General features: G+C 40.8%; 2 protein-coding genes across 2 annotated transcripts; both read left to right on the top strand.

Moving 5' to 3' along the window:
• The first annotated feature begins 4,633 nt into the window (after window positions 1–4,633).
• Window positions 4,634–6,170, top strand: LOC306737011 (uncharacterized protein). The gene is made up of 3 exons (XM_079218715.1): window positions 4,634–4,747; window positions 4,863–4,965; window positions 5,427–6,170. Exons 1-3 carry the CDS (start codon window positions 4,641–4,643, stop codon window positions 5,949–5,951), a joined length of 735 nt encoding a protein of 244 aa, XP_079074841.1. The 5' UTR covers window positions 4,634–4,640; the 3' UTR covers window positions 5,952–6,170.
• A 6,626-nt stretch (window positions 6,171–12,796) lies between these two features.
• Window positions 12,797–15,268, top strand: LOC306737271 (uncharacterized protein; the record flags this gene model as incomplete). Its single annotated transcript, XM_079218987.1, has 6 exons — window positions 12,797–12,863; window positions 13,438–13,518; window positions 13,644–13,753; window positions 13,881–13,952; window positions 14,073–14,195; window positions 15,157–15,268. The coding sequence occupies 6 exons, from the start codon at window positions 12,797–12,799 to the stop codon at window positions 15,247–15,249; spliced, it is 546 nt and encodes a 181-aa protein (XP_079075113.1). The 3' UTR covers window positions 15,250–15,268.
• Between the last annotated feature and the right edge of the window lie 2,319 nt (window positions 15,269–17,587).

Raw genomic sequence — 17,587 nt, forward strand, 5'->3', positions numbered from 1 at the left:
GGAGCTGCTTTAAGTATCCTTTCTGCAGACAGAACCTCCCATTTGACTCCGTCCCGCTCTCTGAAACGCCCAGACCTTCTGGCTAATGTTGTTGTCACTGTCTGTTTCTGTTGTGTTGTCGGTCACTCACCCTGCCTGTTTCTCAACACCAAGTATGCTAAGTACAGACTTGTGTACTTTTGGAGTTTGTACTGTCGAGTTTGGACTTGGGAGTCCAAACTCCCAATGTTTGGAGGACGCAGGACGGTCTAATTGGAACAGCAGCTGGCTTTTTTTGAATATTTTATTTTTCCACATATTTTCACAATGCAAGAAAACGTGCAAAGCACACTACATTAAACTTTACAGAAAACTGCATAACAAGTTAGGAAAAAGAAGAAGAAAAAAATAGAAAAGTAGATGAAATAAAATTAATTAAATAAACAAAGTAAATAGATAATTCCCCCCACCCAAAGAAAATATAATTAAAAAACGGTTGGTGCATAGGATATGTCAAACAGCCTGCTGGTAAACCGTTTATTTTCTAAGGGAATGGGGAGAGAGAGATGTGGGGCGGGTCGTCTGAAGCTCTGCCTCTGGCGCTCAGGTGGATGGACCAGTGAGAATTGAAGAAGACGGAAAAAAGCTACCGACGCGCTTGCTTGATTTAAACTTTGATATCAATCAAATTTTATTTTAATAAATGATAGAAAATTATTCAACAGGTACAAAAATTAAAGAGTACTTAGAACGAAAACTGAGAACTTAGAAGAACAGAGGCTTGACTGAAAGTGCGGAGAAAAGAGTTCACTCAACTCCACCTAAGTATTGCTGCGACCTTCACCTAACTCGTCCAAAACGCCAGCCCTGACCTCTCGCCCTGCTGGCCTATATCTAACCTCTTAACCCTCCTTTGCAAGGCGCTGCCAACAAATCAGCTTTCTCCCTGCGCAAACTCCTTCTTCCTCTTTTCTCAACTTCTCCTTTCTGACACTCCAGGCTTTTACGAACCTCTTACTTCGCCACAGTTCTCAGTTTAATGCATTTATTCACCACCACATGATTCCAGATGTAAAAGCACCCCAGACTTCCTGATTGTCTGGTCGACCTTAAACTCACAGAAATATTTAGGCCTAATATGTAAGATTTATGTATTTTTATTACGTATAAAATGTCCATCCATTTGGAATACATAGTTTTAACGTCAACATACTAATAAACTTAATGTGATGTATATTCCTTAGTCGAACATGAATTAAACAAGTAAAATGTATGTAAAAATACCAATAAATCCAATGTGTTTGGGACACATTGGATTAATGCATTTACCATAAATAACTCTGTGTTTCAAATTCATAACCAGGTAGGTATATGTATTTTTTTTTCATAAAATCTATTTGTTTGATATTCATAATAATAATCAGGTTTACGCAATAAACTCAATTTACTTCAAATGCATTAAATGTTTGTACTTTTTATTAATTAACCCAATGTATTTTAAAATTGATCTTCCCATTAAAAATGTGTTTTTTCATTAAGAATAACTAGTGCACAATACATTAAAAAAAGAATAGTCAGACGACCATTTCTCACATTTACTATTTATTGGCATGTGGGTATTGTAAAAACTGCATCAAACTACAACACCACACTCTTCCAACAGCAGCACAGCAAGTGCTCATCCGGCCATGAAATTCACAATTCTTCCTGAGTCGTCATACATTTTGCCAAGTATTGATTATAGGACAAGAGCATCATCTAAACATGTTATACTCTCATGCAAGGTGGATCAAAGATCTTTAATCAACACTTTTATCCCAAAACATGAGCATTAATATGTCATATTAAAATCAACATGAAACAATCAATTTTAGTCCAAAACCTGAGTATTAATAGGTCGTATTAAAATCAACATTAAACTTCGACAGTTGATTTTGCGGCACTTCCCAAACCCCTCTGCTGATATTGATTTCGCAACCTCGCCCGTCTGGATCCTCTGCACCACCTACTTAACTTCCTTTCAGCTCCTATACTGAACATAGTGCAGGATCTCTCTGACCGTCATCTTTCCCCTAAGATGGTTCTGCTTTCCTAGGTGGCCTCTCAGCAGACATCCGTACTTCGCTTTTTCTATGTAAAGCTCTTTTGCTGACTTGACTGTAACGTATGGTGTTTTTTCCCCTCCGCCCAACAATGGTATTAACTTCCCCTCGTTGAGGCCTTTTCTAGTGACCCTCCAGGATCCTGAGTTGATGAGAGATTCACATAACTTGCAGGTCATCCAACAGGTGACAAAGTGCGTAATGTAATTCAGAGCTCCAAATAGTTACAGTCCTATGATACCGTTAGTGTTGTACCCATGTACTCCAAATAAGGCTGCCAGATTGCTTATATTTCTTTTTAAGATTATATGTAATCTTTTCAAGAGGAATACAACTGTTCATTTCCACAGACCATTTGTCGATGAGAGTCGGGGAATCAGACTTCCAAGCAGTGGCGGTGCGTCAATAGAGGGCGCTAGGGCGCCGCCCCTCTTAACATTTTTAGATGAAATTAAAAAAAGAAGAAAAAGAAAAGAAATAATAGGCTCGTTCGAGATGAGCCACTTCTGCGCAGAATCGATCGGCGGCGATCGGCGCGCAATGTATGCCGGTTAGATTTGTGTCCGACTTGCTCTGACGTCATGCACACTTGCTCAACGATACTCTCACGAGATCAAGTCGCCGTCGATTTCACTTTACGTTTGATCTAAAAACACATCTTGTGTGGTTGTTAATACAAAATCGTATTTATACAACACACATCAAAACCACTAGTAATGTATTTCACAGGCAGACATAAAAAGACCAAAGGATGCAGCTACACACACATTTCTACATAAATATATATTTATAAACACATATGAATAAATCCAAACGTGATCTGTAAACTACAAGTAGACAAAAGTTCGGAACTAACAGGAAGTACTTTTTTCTGTGACTTCCTGTGTTTACTTTGAAGGCAGCTGAAAACTGTCCGACATGATCGCAGTTTATTGTCAACGCCTCCCACTCTCGTCTGGTTTCCATGGCAGCGAGCAAACATTTCACGGTCGTTGCGGCAAGGACAGCTTCTCATTGGCGGATGAAACTTGAATGACATTCGCCCCAGCCAATGGCATCGTTTCTTATTTCCACGTGATTGGACTATTCGTCGAATCAGAGACCTTCATCATTCCCTCACAGCCCATATAGCTCCCACGTAGCTACCCGAGCAACATAGCTAGCAGAGACTTTAATTATGTTAGTATGGCGACTGAAAACTCTGTGGTATCTCTACGCGAAATATCTTTCCACCGACGATCAGATGTTGACAAGAAGAGGCTGAAGGAGTTGGGACCCGAACGCCCGGATTTATTAATCCAGCAGCGAAGCGCTGACCGCGGGAGGACGTACACCCGGAGCTTCTCCTCGAGCCTATATGCTAACCGGAGCTGGTTAGCTGGATGCTCAGTGAGTAATGCGTTTTTTTGTTTCCCCTGTCTGTTGTTCCAAAGTCCTGGGACTGAAATACTCTGGACTACAACGGGGGTGAGGGACCTAAAGCACTTCACCGAGAAGTGTAAGAAGCACGAATCTTGCCGCAGCCATCTTGCTAACAGCATGAAGCTAACCCTGTTTGGGAGACTGAGTATAGCAGAGCAGCTCGACGAAGGATACCGAATTGGCATTCGAAAACACAACGAAGAAGTTCGGAAAAACAGACTCAATCTCTCAAGAATAATGGACTGTGTGAAGCTCCGTGGTGCGTTTGAGTTGGCCCTGCGTGGTCCTGGTGAGAGCGAGAGCTCGGATAACCCAGAGATATCCCGTGGCTTGGTGGACGTCGATGCACTGAAAGAGCATCTCCAGAGCGCGGCTGTGTTTAAGGGAACATCCAAAACAGTCCAGAATGAGCTTCTTGACTGTATGCTGGCTGTCGTGAGGGAACAGATCATAAGTGAAGTTCAAAGCAGCGATTTTCTATCGATCCAAGCATATGAGACCATGGACATTAGCACACAAACCCAGCTTGTGCTTGTGCTTCGCTACATCCATGGTGCTAATGTGGAGGAAAGATTCTTTGAGTTCATGCCTCTGCAGTCAGCTACAGCAGAAGCCATTGCCATGGCATTAAAAGAACGCCTTGCTGCCATCCTCCCAGGTGAGCAGAAAAGTAAACTCATCTGCCAGGCATATGACTGTGCCAGTGTAATGAGGGGTGCCACTCCAGGTGTTCAGAAGAGAATCCAGGATGACTACCCAAATGCCCACTATATCCACTGCTATGCCTATCAGCTCAATCTCATAATGCAACAGGCCACCTCTCACATAGTCAAAGTCAAAAACTTTTTTTCCGACCTGGGTGGATTTGCGGCGTTCTTTTCCGGATCTTCCAAGCGGACCGCCGTCCTTGATGAAACCGTGGCCCGTGGACTGCCGACAGACAGCAATGTGAAGTGGAACTTTCGCAGCCGTGCCGTCAATACTGTGTTTGAGCATAGAGATGACCTCGTTGAATGCTTTGGAAGAATTCGAGCATCAGGGGGCTTTGATGACAAGACCAGCCAAGAAGCAGGAGGCCACATCAGACTACTGCAGGATCCCGAGTTCAACTTCTTCCTTCAACTGTTTCATCGGATAATGGAACACGTGGACATCCTCTATGCCAAGCTCCAGAAGAGAGACATGGATTCAGTCCATATCAATAGATGCCTCCAGCAGTTCCAAGAGGACGTACAACAAATCAGGTAATTTCATTATTGTTGTTATTCTGTAAGCTTAGTCATAACATTCTTCTTTTACATCAACCATAGTAATAAGACGGATGTGATTTGTAAATTTTTTTATTTTTTTTATTTACAGAGATTTAATCAATGCAATGGTGGCGGAGCAAAGCAGTGGCTCTGAGCAGCCGAGGAAACGCCGGGCTATGAAGGAAGATGAGCTGGGAAGGATTGCTGCAGAGGTGAGTGTCAAAATCAGCAGATGCCTGTGTTGGAGTTTAATGTTTTATCTTTCCCACAGCAGAACACATGTTGGACATTGTTAGCTTTGGGTGGTTATCATATCAGACTATAACTTTATCTAAAATAGAGTGTGTGAGCTCCAGGCTAGAGCATCAAGGTGGCTCCTGGCCTTTTGTCTATGTTGATGAGCCATCAAGGCACACAAAACATAGTCTGTTGTCTGCAGCCACGACAATGGTTGAAGTCAAAGGTTATTAGCATCTATATGGCCATAGCACCAGGCTACACCCATCAAGGTGGCTCCTGGCCTTTTGTCTATGTTGATGAGCCATCAAGACAAACAAAACATAGTTTTTTGTCAACTCTGATTGTTGGCTTTTGTCTGTAGTATGAAGCCTGTTTGTAGTAGATATTTCCCCACAACTTATCTGTCTTTCTCTCTCTATATATTTCTCTGTAGGTTTGTGACACCATACTTGGACACACCAGGGAACGCTTTGCCTTCAAAGACCACCTCATCAGTGCCACCTTACTGCAGGGCCCCCAGTTTGAATGCTACGCCAATGTATTCCCTGAAGTTGCTCTGGCCACCACATTGAAGGCCTATCCAATGCTCAATGGAAGTAAGCTGAAGACGGAGCTTAGCCTCATCTATGACACGGAGGAATTTCAATCCTGTTGTGGCGCTGTGGATCTTTTCCAGTTGTTCGTGGAAAATAATCTATCGGAGGTATTTTCAGAGACACAAACACTGCTGAAAATCATCATCACAACTCCCATGACCACTGCTGAGGCTGAGAGTTTTTCAACACTGAAAAGGGTTACAACCTTTCTCAGGAACACCATGACTCAGGAGAGACTGGACGCCTTAGCCATGCTCTCAATGGAAAAAAAGCTCGTCACAGACATGATTGACTTTAACCAGAGAGTTATTGAGAAGTTTGCCAACTTGAAAGAGAGGAGGGCTACATTTCTTTACAAGTAGTGGGGCCTACTCTGTCAAACACCCAATGTAAAATGTGATGTCTCTCTTTCTGAATCTGTTCTGCTCTAAACCTCTTTCATGTGAGGGTGTGGGCACCTCTTTTATTCTGTATACCTCTGAAACCCAACCCAATGCCTAAAGTTACAGTTTGTTGATAGTTGTTACTGGACAGTGTTGAGCACTGTGTGTTCTTGAAATAAAGCTTTGTTTTTTAGAGTATTCTACTCTTTTCTTCTCATTGTGGAGTGCTATTTAAACTTAAGCGCTAAATAAACTTAAGAACAGCGCGGCATGCAGTGGCTGATAGCTTATGCATACAGTATGTGAGACGGTGGTGTTCAATGTACGGCTCCAGAAGGTCTCGTAAACAAATTATTCCTTGTCGGCAGAATCGATAGCGCTCGTACAGGAAGTCATCGTGATGTGAGAACGGATTTTGACGATCTCAAAAAACTACATGTGAATGTACCTCTAGTCGCAGGTGCTGTGGTCCAGGGACTGATGGGGCGGATGATGAGTTGGGACGGGTTGACCAAGGGGAAGAAGTGGGAGAATAATAAGGTGACGAGAAGGATATTCCTCCATTACGAGACAAAGTGAACATCTTCCCGTTTAAACTTCGTCCAGGTGTTTCTAGAGGAGAAGAAACCACACAAACACGTTGTCAGCATTATATTAAATCTCTGTTTCACTTATGCACCCTCACACTACACAAAGCAGTACATTGTGTTAATAATTCCTCAGGTTGCAAAGTTGGTCACTAAGGCCAAAGCCTCCACCTGTTCTCTGGACCCCATGCCCACAGCCTTGGTCAAGGCGTGCCTACCTGCCCTGTGCCCCATTATGGTGAACATCAACTCCTCCTTGGCATCTGGTCTTGTACCCGACAGCCTCAAGATGGCCTCAGTCACTCCCATCCTCAAAAAGCCAGGTCTGGACCGGGATGACTGCAACAACTATCGACCAATCTCCAACCTCCCTTTCCTGAGCAAAATTCTGGAAAGAGCAGTGGCCGCCCAACTCCATCAATATATGGCCAACCATGAGCTCTACGAAACATTTCAATCTGGTTTCAGACCACATCACAGCACAGAGACCACCCTCATCAAAATCATAAATGACCTCCTCATCGCTGCAGATTCTGGTCACATCCAGCATCCTGGACCTCTCAGCTGCCTTCGACACAGTCTCCCACACCATCCTCCTCACCCGCCTATCTGACTACCTTGGCCTCACCGGTTCAGCTCTCTCCTGGTTTCAGTCCTACCTCACAAACAGAAAACAGTTTGTCACCATCAGAGACTCCAGTTCCACCCCGGCCCTAGTCAACCATGGCGTACCTCAAGGCTCTGTGCTGGGACCCCTCCTCTTCACCATCTACATGCTTCCCCTTGGTCAGATCATCCGCCACCATGGTCTCAGCTTTCATTCTTATGCTGACGATACACAACTATATCTCGGCACCAAACCATCCACCCAGCTACCCCCACAGTCACTTGTAAACTGCCTACATGCAATAAAAATCTGGATGTCATCAAACTTCCTAAAACTCAACAGCAACAAAACTGAGCTCATGGTTGTGGCTCCCAAGGCCCTGCTCCGGAAGGTTGGAGATCTCCACCTGGACGTTGACGGCTGTTCCTTCTCCCCATTCTTGGAAGTCCGCAACCTGGGTGTCATCCTGGACCCAACACTATCATTCCAATCTCATATCAGGTCCATCACCAAATCCGCCTTCTTCCACCTCAAAAACATCTCACGTCTCCGGCAATCACTCTCTGACTCTGTGGCAGAAACCCTTATCCACGCTTTCGTCACCTCCCGTTTGGACTACTGCAATGGAGTTCTGTCCGGGGTTCCCAGCAAAGCCCTGGACAGGCTCCAGTATGTGCAAAACTCGGCTGCCAGGGTTCTCACCCGCACCAAGCCCTGGCAGCACATCACCCCCACCCTCATCCACCTCCACTGGCTTCCGGTCAAGTCCCGCATCACCTACAAGATCCTCCTCCTCACCTACAAATCCCTCAATGCCCTGGCTCCTCAGTATCTATCTAACCTCCTCCACCCTTACACACAGTCCCGGAACCTTCGATCCTCAGGCACGGGTCAGCTCTCCATCCCTCACACAAAAATGCGAACTTTTGGGGACAGAGCCTTCAGTGTGACAGCCCCCACACTTTGGAACTCTCTCCCCTTAGAGCTCCGCAACACACCATCTCTGGACACCTTCAAAAAACTCCTCAAAACTCACCTCTTCACCAAAGCCTATGTCCTCTAGCTACTGTTGCATTTGTTATGTTTATTTATGTCTTTGTTAAGCGTCCTTGGGTTTCATGAAAGGCGCTATATAAATCCTAGCTATTATTATTATTAATTAGTTAATCATTGAAGGATAAGTTTGGTGATAGACTGTCAACAAATCCCAGGAAGAGACCGAAAGCAACAGGGTGAAGACATTAGATATAAATGAAAGTATTTAAAGGTGCAGTGCCTCGTGCATGAATTATGGTCGTCGGCACAAAAACAAAGTGTTTGGATTGTCCGTTCTGGGCTACTGTAGAAACATGGCCCCCTAGATACAAACTGTTGATTCTGATCTTACGAAAACGCAACGTTTCTTATTCGCAGGTGATGATACACTGAAAGAAAACAGAGTTATTGATATCATATTACATTTCTGCCAACAGATCCTGCTAAATGCTCCACACTGTACCTTTAAATAACTTGTGAAAATGTGCTGCGAGCTCAGTATGAAGTGTAGACCTGCGTCACTGCTTAAAAACAAGGAAGTTTGTACTTTGACACTAAACCTGAACTACAAAACTAAGACAATGCCTTTATTCAGAGGAACTCATAATGTGCAACATGTCTAACCATCCGTGTGCGTGTGTGTTTACCCACCAATCACATTGTGAGGACTTGCCTTCCTTATGGGGACAAAATGCACATCCTTATGACATAATTCATTACATTTTAGGGTGAAGACTTGGCTTAAGGTCAGGCTGAGTGTTAGGATTAGTTTGCTTGTGGTTATGGTAGGTCTCCAGGAAATCAATGTCCATCAATGCTATGTCCCCGAAAGTCATAAAAACCAAACGGAGTGTGTGTGTGTGTTCGTACCTGTTGTTGGCCATGCCGTATTCCTTGTAGGTGTTGTTGTCGCTGCTGTGACGGCTAAAGCTGACATCACCGCCATCACAATGGGAACGCAAGGCGGCCTGCTCTTCATTATCATCCTCATCCTCAGCCGGCTGACCAGAGTCTCTGCAGTGAAGCGTCCTCACGGTGCGAATGTGTGTGTGTGTGTGTGTGTGTGTGTTTCTTATCTGTGTGTCCTTTCCTGAAAGGGCTGCAGCTCAATCCCTTTAATTTCCCGGTTCAGACGTCAGAAGCTGCTCAAAGTTTCTTTTCTGCAAACAGAAACTCCCCTTTGACTCCTCACGGCCACTGTTTCATTTGTATTTACTACTTTACTGAAGTACAATGTTGAGGTGTTTAATACTACATTTATTTGATATTTTAATTGTATTTATTTGATCAGAATATTAATACAAAATATGATCAACAAATAAATCATGTATAGGTTAAGTTAATATATATATAAAGCTATTGCTACTTTTACTGAAGTAAAACATCCGGGTACTGATTTTATGACTTATCAACAATACCTCTGGCTGAGGTTGGGTTTGTTCTGTGCGGCTGGAAAAGGACTTTGACCCTTCACACCCTCCACATTATGTTCTGTGAGCCAAGGATCAGTGGAATACACACTGGTGAATAAAGTACCCAAAAGCCATACTTGAGTAAAAGTAAAGATACCTTACTGGAAAATGACTCCAGTAAAAGTGAAAGTCACATATTAGAATACTACTTGAGTAAAAGTCTTAAAGTATCTGATATTTACTGTACTTAAGTATCAAAAGTAATGTTCTGATATTAAATGTACTTAAGTATTGTACGTAATCTACTATGAATTTATCATCATCATTCTCCAAAAATCAATATGACACTATGAAGGAGTTGTAACAGTGCGGTCCGTGGGTACCGTAGTGCAGAAAGAATGAATGAAAAAATATTACATTTAAAAAAAATCAAGGCCGGAAAGATGTTTTATTTTGAAAAATGACCAGATACATCCGTCTGTGCGTCACGGATATGTTACCCCAAGAATGAAAACTTATTTCAAAGATGAAACTTAAAAGTCTGCCGGTGTTCTGGATTAAAACCAAGGCAGAGTATCCTGCAGTGGCGGGCCGTGCATTTTGGACCTGGGCCTTCAGGGCCGTCTGATATTGTTACATAAATATGCACAGGACGGGATGCTGCGTCATTAACGGACAATGCACTTCACTTTATTAATAAAACAACAACATGATGCAGCGTATTTTGCACGAGACGGAAACCACTTTTATTCTCGTTCCTTCCGTTTTTCCCTTCACAATAAAAGCCCCAGAAACGTACATCCGAATGCTGCTTCCTACAAAGCTGTTCAAATACGCAATATAATAGTTTACAGTTATAACAAAACACTAATTTTTTGGACTATTTTTCAGACTATTTTTTCTTTCTTCTTACCGGTCACTCCCCTGCACACTTCATATCTAAACACTCATGCCACTTAGCATACACTTTAACTTAAACACGCGTCACTTTAACTTTAACATACACTTACAGTAACGTTATCTGTTTGTCTGAGCACTTTATCTTTCAATTTAATTTAATATCATTGCAATGTCTAATGTATTCACCTTCCGCCTAGAAAAATTCCTCGTTTGTGTAAACATTCCTGGCAAATAAACGGTTTCTGATTCTGATTCTGATGTCAAAACAATCCAACAAAAGTCAAAGTAAAAGCCAACAGAAATATAAATAGTAAAGAAAAGTACAGATATCCAAAAAACGACTTAAGTATAGCAACAAAGTATTTCTACTTCGTTACTATACACCACTGGTGGAATGTAACTAGTACATTTACTCACGTGTTGTACTTGATTATACATACATAAAAAGCAATCCGCCAATAAACCAGAGAACATTTTGCAATAGTTCAGTGTTAGTTCAAGGAGTATTATGCAATCACAGTTTTCTTAATCTACGTGGAGAAAACCAGCTCATCCAGAACGATGCGCCTCGTGATGACGTCTCATTCTGCTGAACCGCCAACACACCACAGTCTGTGACGGGTGTCATGTCCTCTGTGTTCCTCTCTGTGAGTTTGAGTGTAAATACACTAATCTCAATGTATAATAAAATACAAGAATTATGTGTTTTCCCAACCGAATACAATATATATTTGTAGTCCTTGTGGTGTTGAGAAGGCTTTGAAACTGCGTTTAGACTTTTGTGTTCCAAAATGAATTGTGCAGAAAATATAATTGAACAGTTATAAGAAAAAAGACCAAAACCAAAACAAAGATTAACAGAATATTAACAACTCGCTGTGTCAATAAATCTCAGTCTCTCAGTTCCTTAAAAAGCTTCATTTCACAGGTGGAAGGAGCGTTTTGCATTGGGAGGGACAAAGTGTGTGATAGTTAGACTAAACACACATTTGTTTAGGAATATGCACAATGTCATCATGAGAACAACTGTCCTATTAAAAGATAGAATTTGCTGAAACTGGAATTCAAGATTCAACAAGCGGCCTTCAAATAAAACAAAGATCTGGCACAGAGCTCAGAGTCTGTATACAACTATGTGTTTTGTTGTGCATTTTTTGTACTAAAAAAGTACAAAAAGTGTTTGTTTTTCATACGACTCAATGTGCTTCAAAATAAAAAGTAAAGAGGCAAAAATCTCTTATTATTATTATAATACTATTCAAAGGGAATAATAATAACAAAGATGACAGACAGTTAGAGATTAGAGAAACAGAAACTTATACACAAACTAAATGAGATATAATTGAGTGGAGACTGAGACAGGTGAACACAGACACACCTGGGAAGAACAGAGCGTCAGTTCTGCCAACAACAACAAGAGGAAGAGACAGCAACACTTCCTGCTACGCTGCAGGAACCACGGTCGCGCCGCCAAAATAAACTAAATAATATAATATAAAACTAAATTCAGTATTTTCTATGATTCTCATCAATACTATTACATTGCATCTATATCTAATCTTTTTTCACATATTACTTTCTTTAATTTGTTAGTTTTTTGTATCCAATTATGGAATAAAATGTTTTCTTATTTACAAAGCAGTCACAATAACTTATTTTGCAAACAAAAAATGTGTATAAAAAAGGGAGAAACGTAAAAATAAGCAGCAGTTTATGCAGTAAACATACTACACATATGCAAAATAATCATCTAATATAGCGCTGCAGAAATTTTCTAAAACATATTTGATTTAATGATAGTATACTATACAGTAAAGTACATCTATGATGCATAGTGTAAGTTGTGTAGTATTTGTAAACCATTTATTCACCTACATTCTTAATTATTATACTGACTAACTGTGAACATCATTGCACTTAAAGGGTAAGTCTGGTGTTACTATATTTTGACTGTAATCATTAAAAAAGAAACACACACATATAAAGTTTAATTTGGTTTCAAGCGCGCCTTTATTTTGAAGGCGCGCCTGTGAGCGGAAGTGGGGTTTTCCGATGGCAGCCGTGTTGCAGCCGCTGCCACCGTGTACCGAGCTGACAGCAGCCGGGATGACACTCACACACACACACACACACACACACACACACACACACACACACACACACACACACACACACACACACACACACACACACACACACACACACACACACCGCTGCTCTATAAAACAGGACACACACACTCGCCACAGACACAACAGCTGGTTGGAACTTTCTACCTGAACAATGGGCGTCATCATATCACACATCTTCTCCAGCTTCATCTCCAAGACACCTGTCAGGATTTTAATGGGTGAGATTTTATTTGTATTATTATTATTATTGATCTAATTCTTATTCTTCTTTTTGTTATTATTGTTATGTATCTTAGATGCAGTTGTACCTTTTTCTTTTTCTAAAAAAACAATATGTTTCTATAGTTTTACAAAAACAGTTGGTGTCAAATTAATTGCTGTAATTTCTGTTTTCATTTATTTAAAAATGTTCAATTCGTTATGTATTATTTTATTATTATTAATATTATTCTTTCATTTTTCAACTCATTTTGAATATCTAATTGTCTCTCTTGTGCGTATTTTTCTTTCTTTATTATTTTTATATTCATGTACTTTTTATCACTTCTCGTGTACTGCGTTGTGTACTCGTTAGTACCTGACGTGATAAATATTTACCACCGTTATTGACTTTATAGTTTTTTTTACACACCAAACATATGAAGATTTATTGAATAAGGTGTTTTGTTATAAATGAAGTTACACAACAGTTTATGCAAGAAAACCATTTTTCTGTATTTTCTGACATTTTGTGTGTGTGTGTGTGTGTGTGTGTGTGTGTGTGTGTGTGTGTGTGTGTGTGTGTTGCTGCAGTGGGTCTGGATGCAGCAGGTAAAACTACTCTGCTGTACAGACTGAAGCTGGCTGAGGTCGTCACCACCATCCCAACTATTGGTCAGTGTTTACATTAAAGCACACGTTTAATGGAAATATGACAGAATAAAAAACAAAATAAAATAATGTGTGTGTGTGTGTGTGTGTGTGTGTGTGTGTGTGTGTGTGTGTGTGTGTGTGTGTAGGTTTTAATGTGGAGACGGTGGAGTACAAGAACATCAGCTTCACAGTTTGGGATGTTGGTGGTCAGACAGTCATCAGACCTCTGTGGAGACATTACTTCACTAACACACAGGTAATACTACTACTACTGCTACTACTGCTACTACTACTACTACCACTACCAGTAACTAGTACTACTATGACAGTATTTTAATGAAGCGGTTGGATTGAGTCTGTCTGTCCGTCTGTTTCGTCTTCAGGGTCTGATATTTGTGGTCGACAGCAACGACCTCGAGAGGATCAAAGAAGCTGCTGACGAGCTTCACAGGATGGTACCTGTCTCTTTTTATTGATTAGTCAGAGCTGATTAACGACTAATTATAAACTGAATTACATCAGAGGATGATGTCACTGATCTGTTTGTATGAACATTTTGTTTTCCCGCGTTGCAGTTGGACGAGGACGAGCTGAGGGGCGTGGCCTTGCTGGTGTTTGCCAACAAACAGGATTTGCCCAGAGCCATGTCTGTCAGTGACATCACAGAGGGGCTGGGCCTATCAGGAGTCTCTCAGCCGGTAGGTGTCCGTGACACGTGTGTACCCAATCCCACAATGCAATGCTGTGGTGGAGCGTAAACCTATCAGGTGGCAAGCTCCGGTTCTGACGATTGAAGCCGATGTGGAAGTGTCTTAAAACCTGCATTCTCTCTCCTGACCACAAGGGGGCGACTCCTCTGGTGGTATAGAAGTCTATGCTTCATGTGTTAAAGCTGCATTCTCTCTCCTGACCACCAGGGGGCGACTCCTCTGGTTGTATAGAAGTCTATGCTTCATGTGTTAAAGCTGCCATTTTTACCAGTCCGAAAAGTTCTCTTTTAGTGGCGCGCGAGTCACACGACACTTCCTGCATGAACAATAGCAACACGCTGCTAGCTAGCGCTGCTGCTGCTGCTGCCCGCGACCCCTCTGCCCAAGTCGGGTGTCGAGCCTGGTCCTGCTACCTTCGGTGGTTTTCGGGGAGCTAGCGGAAGTTAGCGGAGAGCTAGCGGAAGTTAGCGGAAGTTAGTGGGGAAGTGACGGAGCGCTAGCAGGAGCCCCAGCCGGCTACAGCGGGGAGCTAACGGGGACTCTGACCGACGGTAGTAGCGGCTCGTAACCCGACGTTTACGGTAGATTGTTCATGCAGGAAGTGTCGTGTGACTCGCGCGATTATTATTATTGGAAATTATATTAATTAATAATAATACATTATTATTGAAAATTGAAAATAAAGTGATGTTTGTCCAGGTATCTTTGCAGTTAATTTGGATAAGTAAAGTAACTAGTAGTGAAGTTACTTTTCAAATGCAGTAACTAGTTAAGTAATCTAGTTACAATTTTCAGAAGTAACTAGTAACGTGTAACTAGTTACTTTTTCTGACACTGTTTATAAGGTATTTAAAGTTTTTGTGAAACACAAAACTAAACTAAGTCTAAGCTACAGGACACAGAGTGAGTTCACGTTCTGTAAACTGGTCTCGTCGTCGTTGTCCCTCAGTGGTCCGTCCAGGCGTCCTGCGCCGTCAGCGGGACGGGTCTGGCCGAGGGTCTGGACTGGCTCTCAGCCCGGATCCTGAAGCAGAGGACGTGAAACGAGCCGAGCCTCCGAACACCCGGTGAACCCCGGAGGAACACGAGAAGGATCCCTCGGAAAGATCCGGCGCGTTAAAAACTCTTGAGAAAACTTTATATTTGTGCCTGAAAAGCATTCCTCCATTTCTCCCTTTGTGATTTAACTTCACGTTTCACACGTTTATGGTATTGATTGTACATTCTATATGAATAAAGATTCATAATAATTGAGTGTTTATATATTCTATAAAGATTCGTAAAACAACAGTGAAGTCAGATGTTTCATCGCTAAAAATGACCCAAAAACATTTTGTTCATATTTTCATTAGTTTGATAATAATTTTCCCGCAAATGTTGATATTCACTTCATCTGTTTGCTGTCATTCGTGATCTTACACTTGACGTAAAGGTATATTTAAATCAACTACATATTTTTAGCAGTTTTTTATAATAACCATTTTTTTGTATTATTTTACTTGTTGCTACCTGGGTAATCCGTTCAGGTATCTCTGTAACATTTCTGTTCTATTTTATACATCATCTGGAATAAGAAGTCTCTATGAAAATGTACATATTTATATATTTTTGGGTAATTTTTTTCATATTTATTCTAAAATAAACTTGCTGTGGTGGCAAATTTGTGTGTTTATTTTACTTTAAATACAGACGGATTCTTCATAATAGTATTTAACTACTATAAACTAAATGATCATATTCCTTCTGACTCACAAGATCAGTCAGAAAACATTCATATTTCGTTATGTTGCCGCTTCTGAATCCATTATTTTCTTCATCAATCGACACTCAAAACTCAACGATGACACATTTTTTGTAGGATTAAGAAAAAAACGGAAAATATCAGATTCTCTAAATTGATCTCCGGTGCTTCTTGTTGATCAGAGATGAGTGATCAATTCAACTGATCGGACTTGATATCTATAATATTTGTTTAGTTTGTATGAAAGCAAACGAGAGCAATAGATTATGGATCTAAAATGTCTGAAGACTAAAAAAACTCGAGGCTGAAACTTCTGCTTCGACTCCTGCAACAAGTTCAGAGTGTGAATATGTTTCATTGTGATATTTAAGTTTCTTATTATTAAACTTGCAGTAGATTAATAGTTTAATAACTTAAATAGAATCCTGTCATCAAGTATCTAATGTAGATTTATGAGTGGGGAATATTAACTTGAGCATCAGGCTGCAACAAAACAAAATGTAAAGAGTTGCTTTATGATTTATATTATATATTTATTTTAAATTTAGATTTGAAAATATAAATTTGCTAAAACATGTTGAGTCAACTGAATAATCTGTCTGTCTTGATAGAATGGATATATTTGTAACTCCATTAATTTCCTTTCAATTCTGTAATATAATTTCAAAAAGGTATCATTTTAAATTAAACTAGTTGAGACAAGATGCTGACCACCGATGGGTCCGCTTGATCTACACAGCAGACGGAGTCGGGCGGGTGGAGTTAGTGCTTTTATTTATCACTGGAAAGCCTGTTTTATTATTATTATCATTTATGACACTGAAACAATTATCACTGAAACATATTTACAGTTGGACATCACCGTTCCCGTTTTCCCGCGTCAGTAAAGTGCAGCTCCACGACTCAGCAGGAAAACATCCTCCCAGAATACAAACCACTGTCAGTAACCGTAGATTTAGGCTTTTAGAAACATCCTCTGCATCTTTAGGTTCCACCACAGGAGGCGGTGACCTCTGACCTTTAACACCCCCACACAATAGATGCTTTTCTACTGATAAAAAGGCAGATTCATGAATAAAACCTGTGAAAAACAGAAGGCGGTCCCAAACAAATGACACGGATAAACATGTTTTTTTGTGTAAAAGCACAGATAAATATTGAGACGTCAGGAGAAGAAAAAACACACTCAGCTGATTATTTGGCAGAACGTTTGTGTTAGAAATGTTAATTTTCTCCAGAGTTGATAATAAAATGCACCTGCAAACTGTTTTTTTTTTTTTTCCCTTTCATTTTCAAACTGGAGATCCGTCAACAAATAAGGCCAAAGAGAGATCATTTGATCAGATTTGTGCTTTTTGTTATTCATCTTCATGGACCAAGAAAGAACATGATATAATATGTGATTATTAATAAAGAGCTCTACTTTCATGCAACGATTCATTTTGTAGGAGGCAGAAGTTGCAGACATGAAGAAAAGAGATTTTTTCTTTTTGTAATTCTGTAGTTTCTCACTCTCTCTCACACACACACACACACACACACACACACACACACACACACACACACACACACACACACACACACACGATTTGACCTACTCTGATAAAATGATGGTGGACATTTCGGTGGTAAATATATA

Source organism: Taurulus bubalis (genome assembly GCF_910589615.1).
Source record: "Taurulus bubalis genome assembly, chromosome: 5".
NCBI classification, from domain to species: Eukaryota; Metazoa; Chordata; class Actinopteri; order Perciformes; family Cottidae; genus Taurulus; species Taurulus bubalis.

What these genes read in the sequence shown, in the direction of transcription:
- LOC306737011 (XM_079218715.1), top strand. Translation starts at nt 4,641, where the DNA reads ATGGAACACGTGGACATCCTCTATGCCAAGCTCCAGAAGAGAGACATG. An exon ending in GAGGACGTACAACAAATCAG is followed by an intron (nt 4,748 to 4,862) that starts GTAATTTCATTA and finishes TTTTATTTACAG; the next exon opens with AGATTTAATCAATGCAATGG. An exon ending in TGGGAAGGATTGCTGCAGAG is followed by an intron (nt 4,966 to 5,426) that starts GTGAGTGTCAAA and finishes ATTTCTCTGTAG; the next exon opens with GTTTGTGACACCATACTTGG.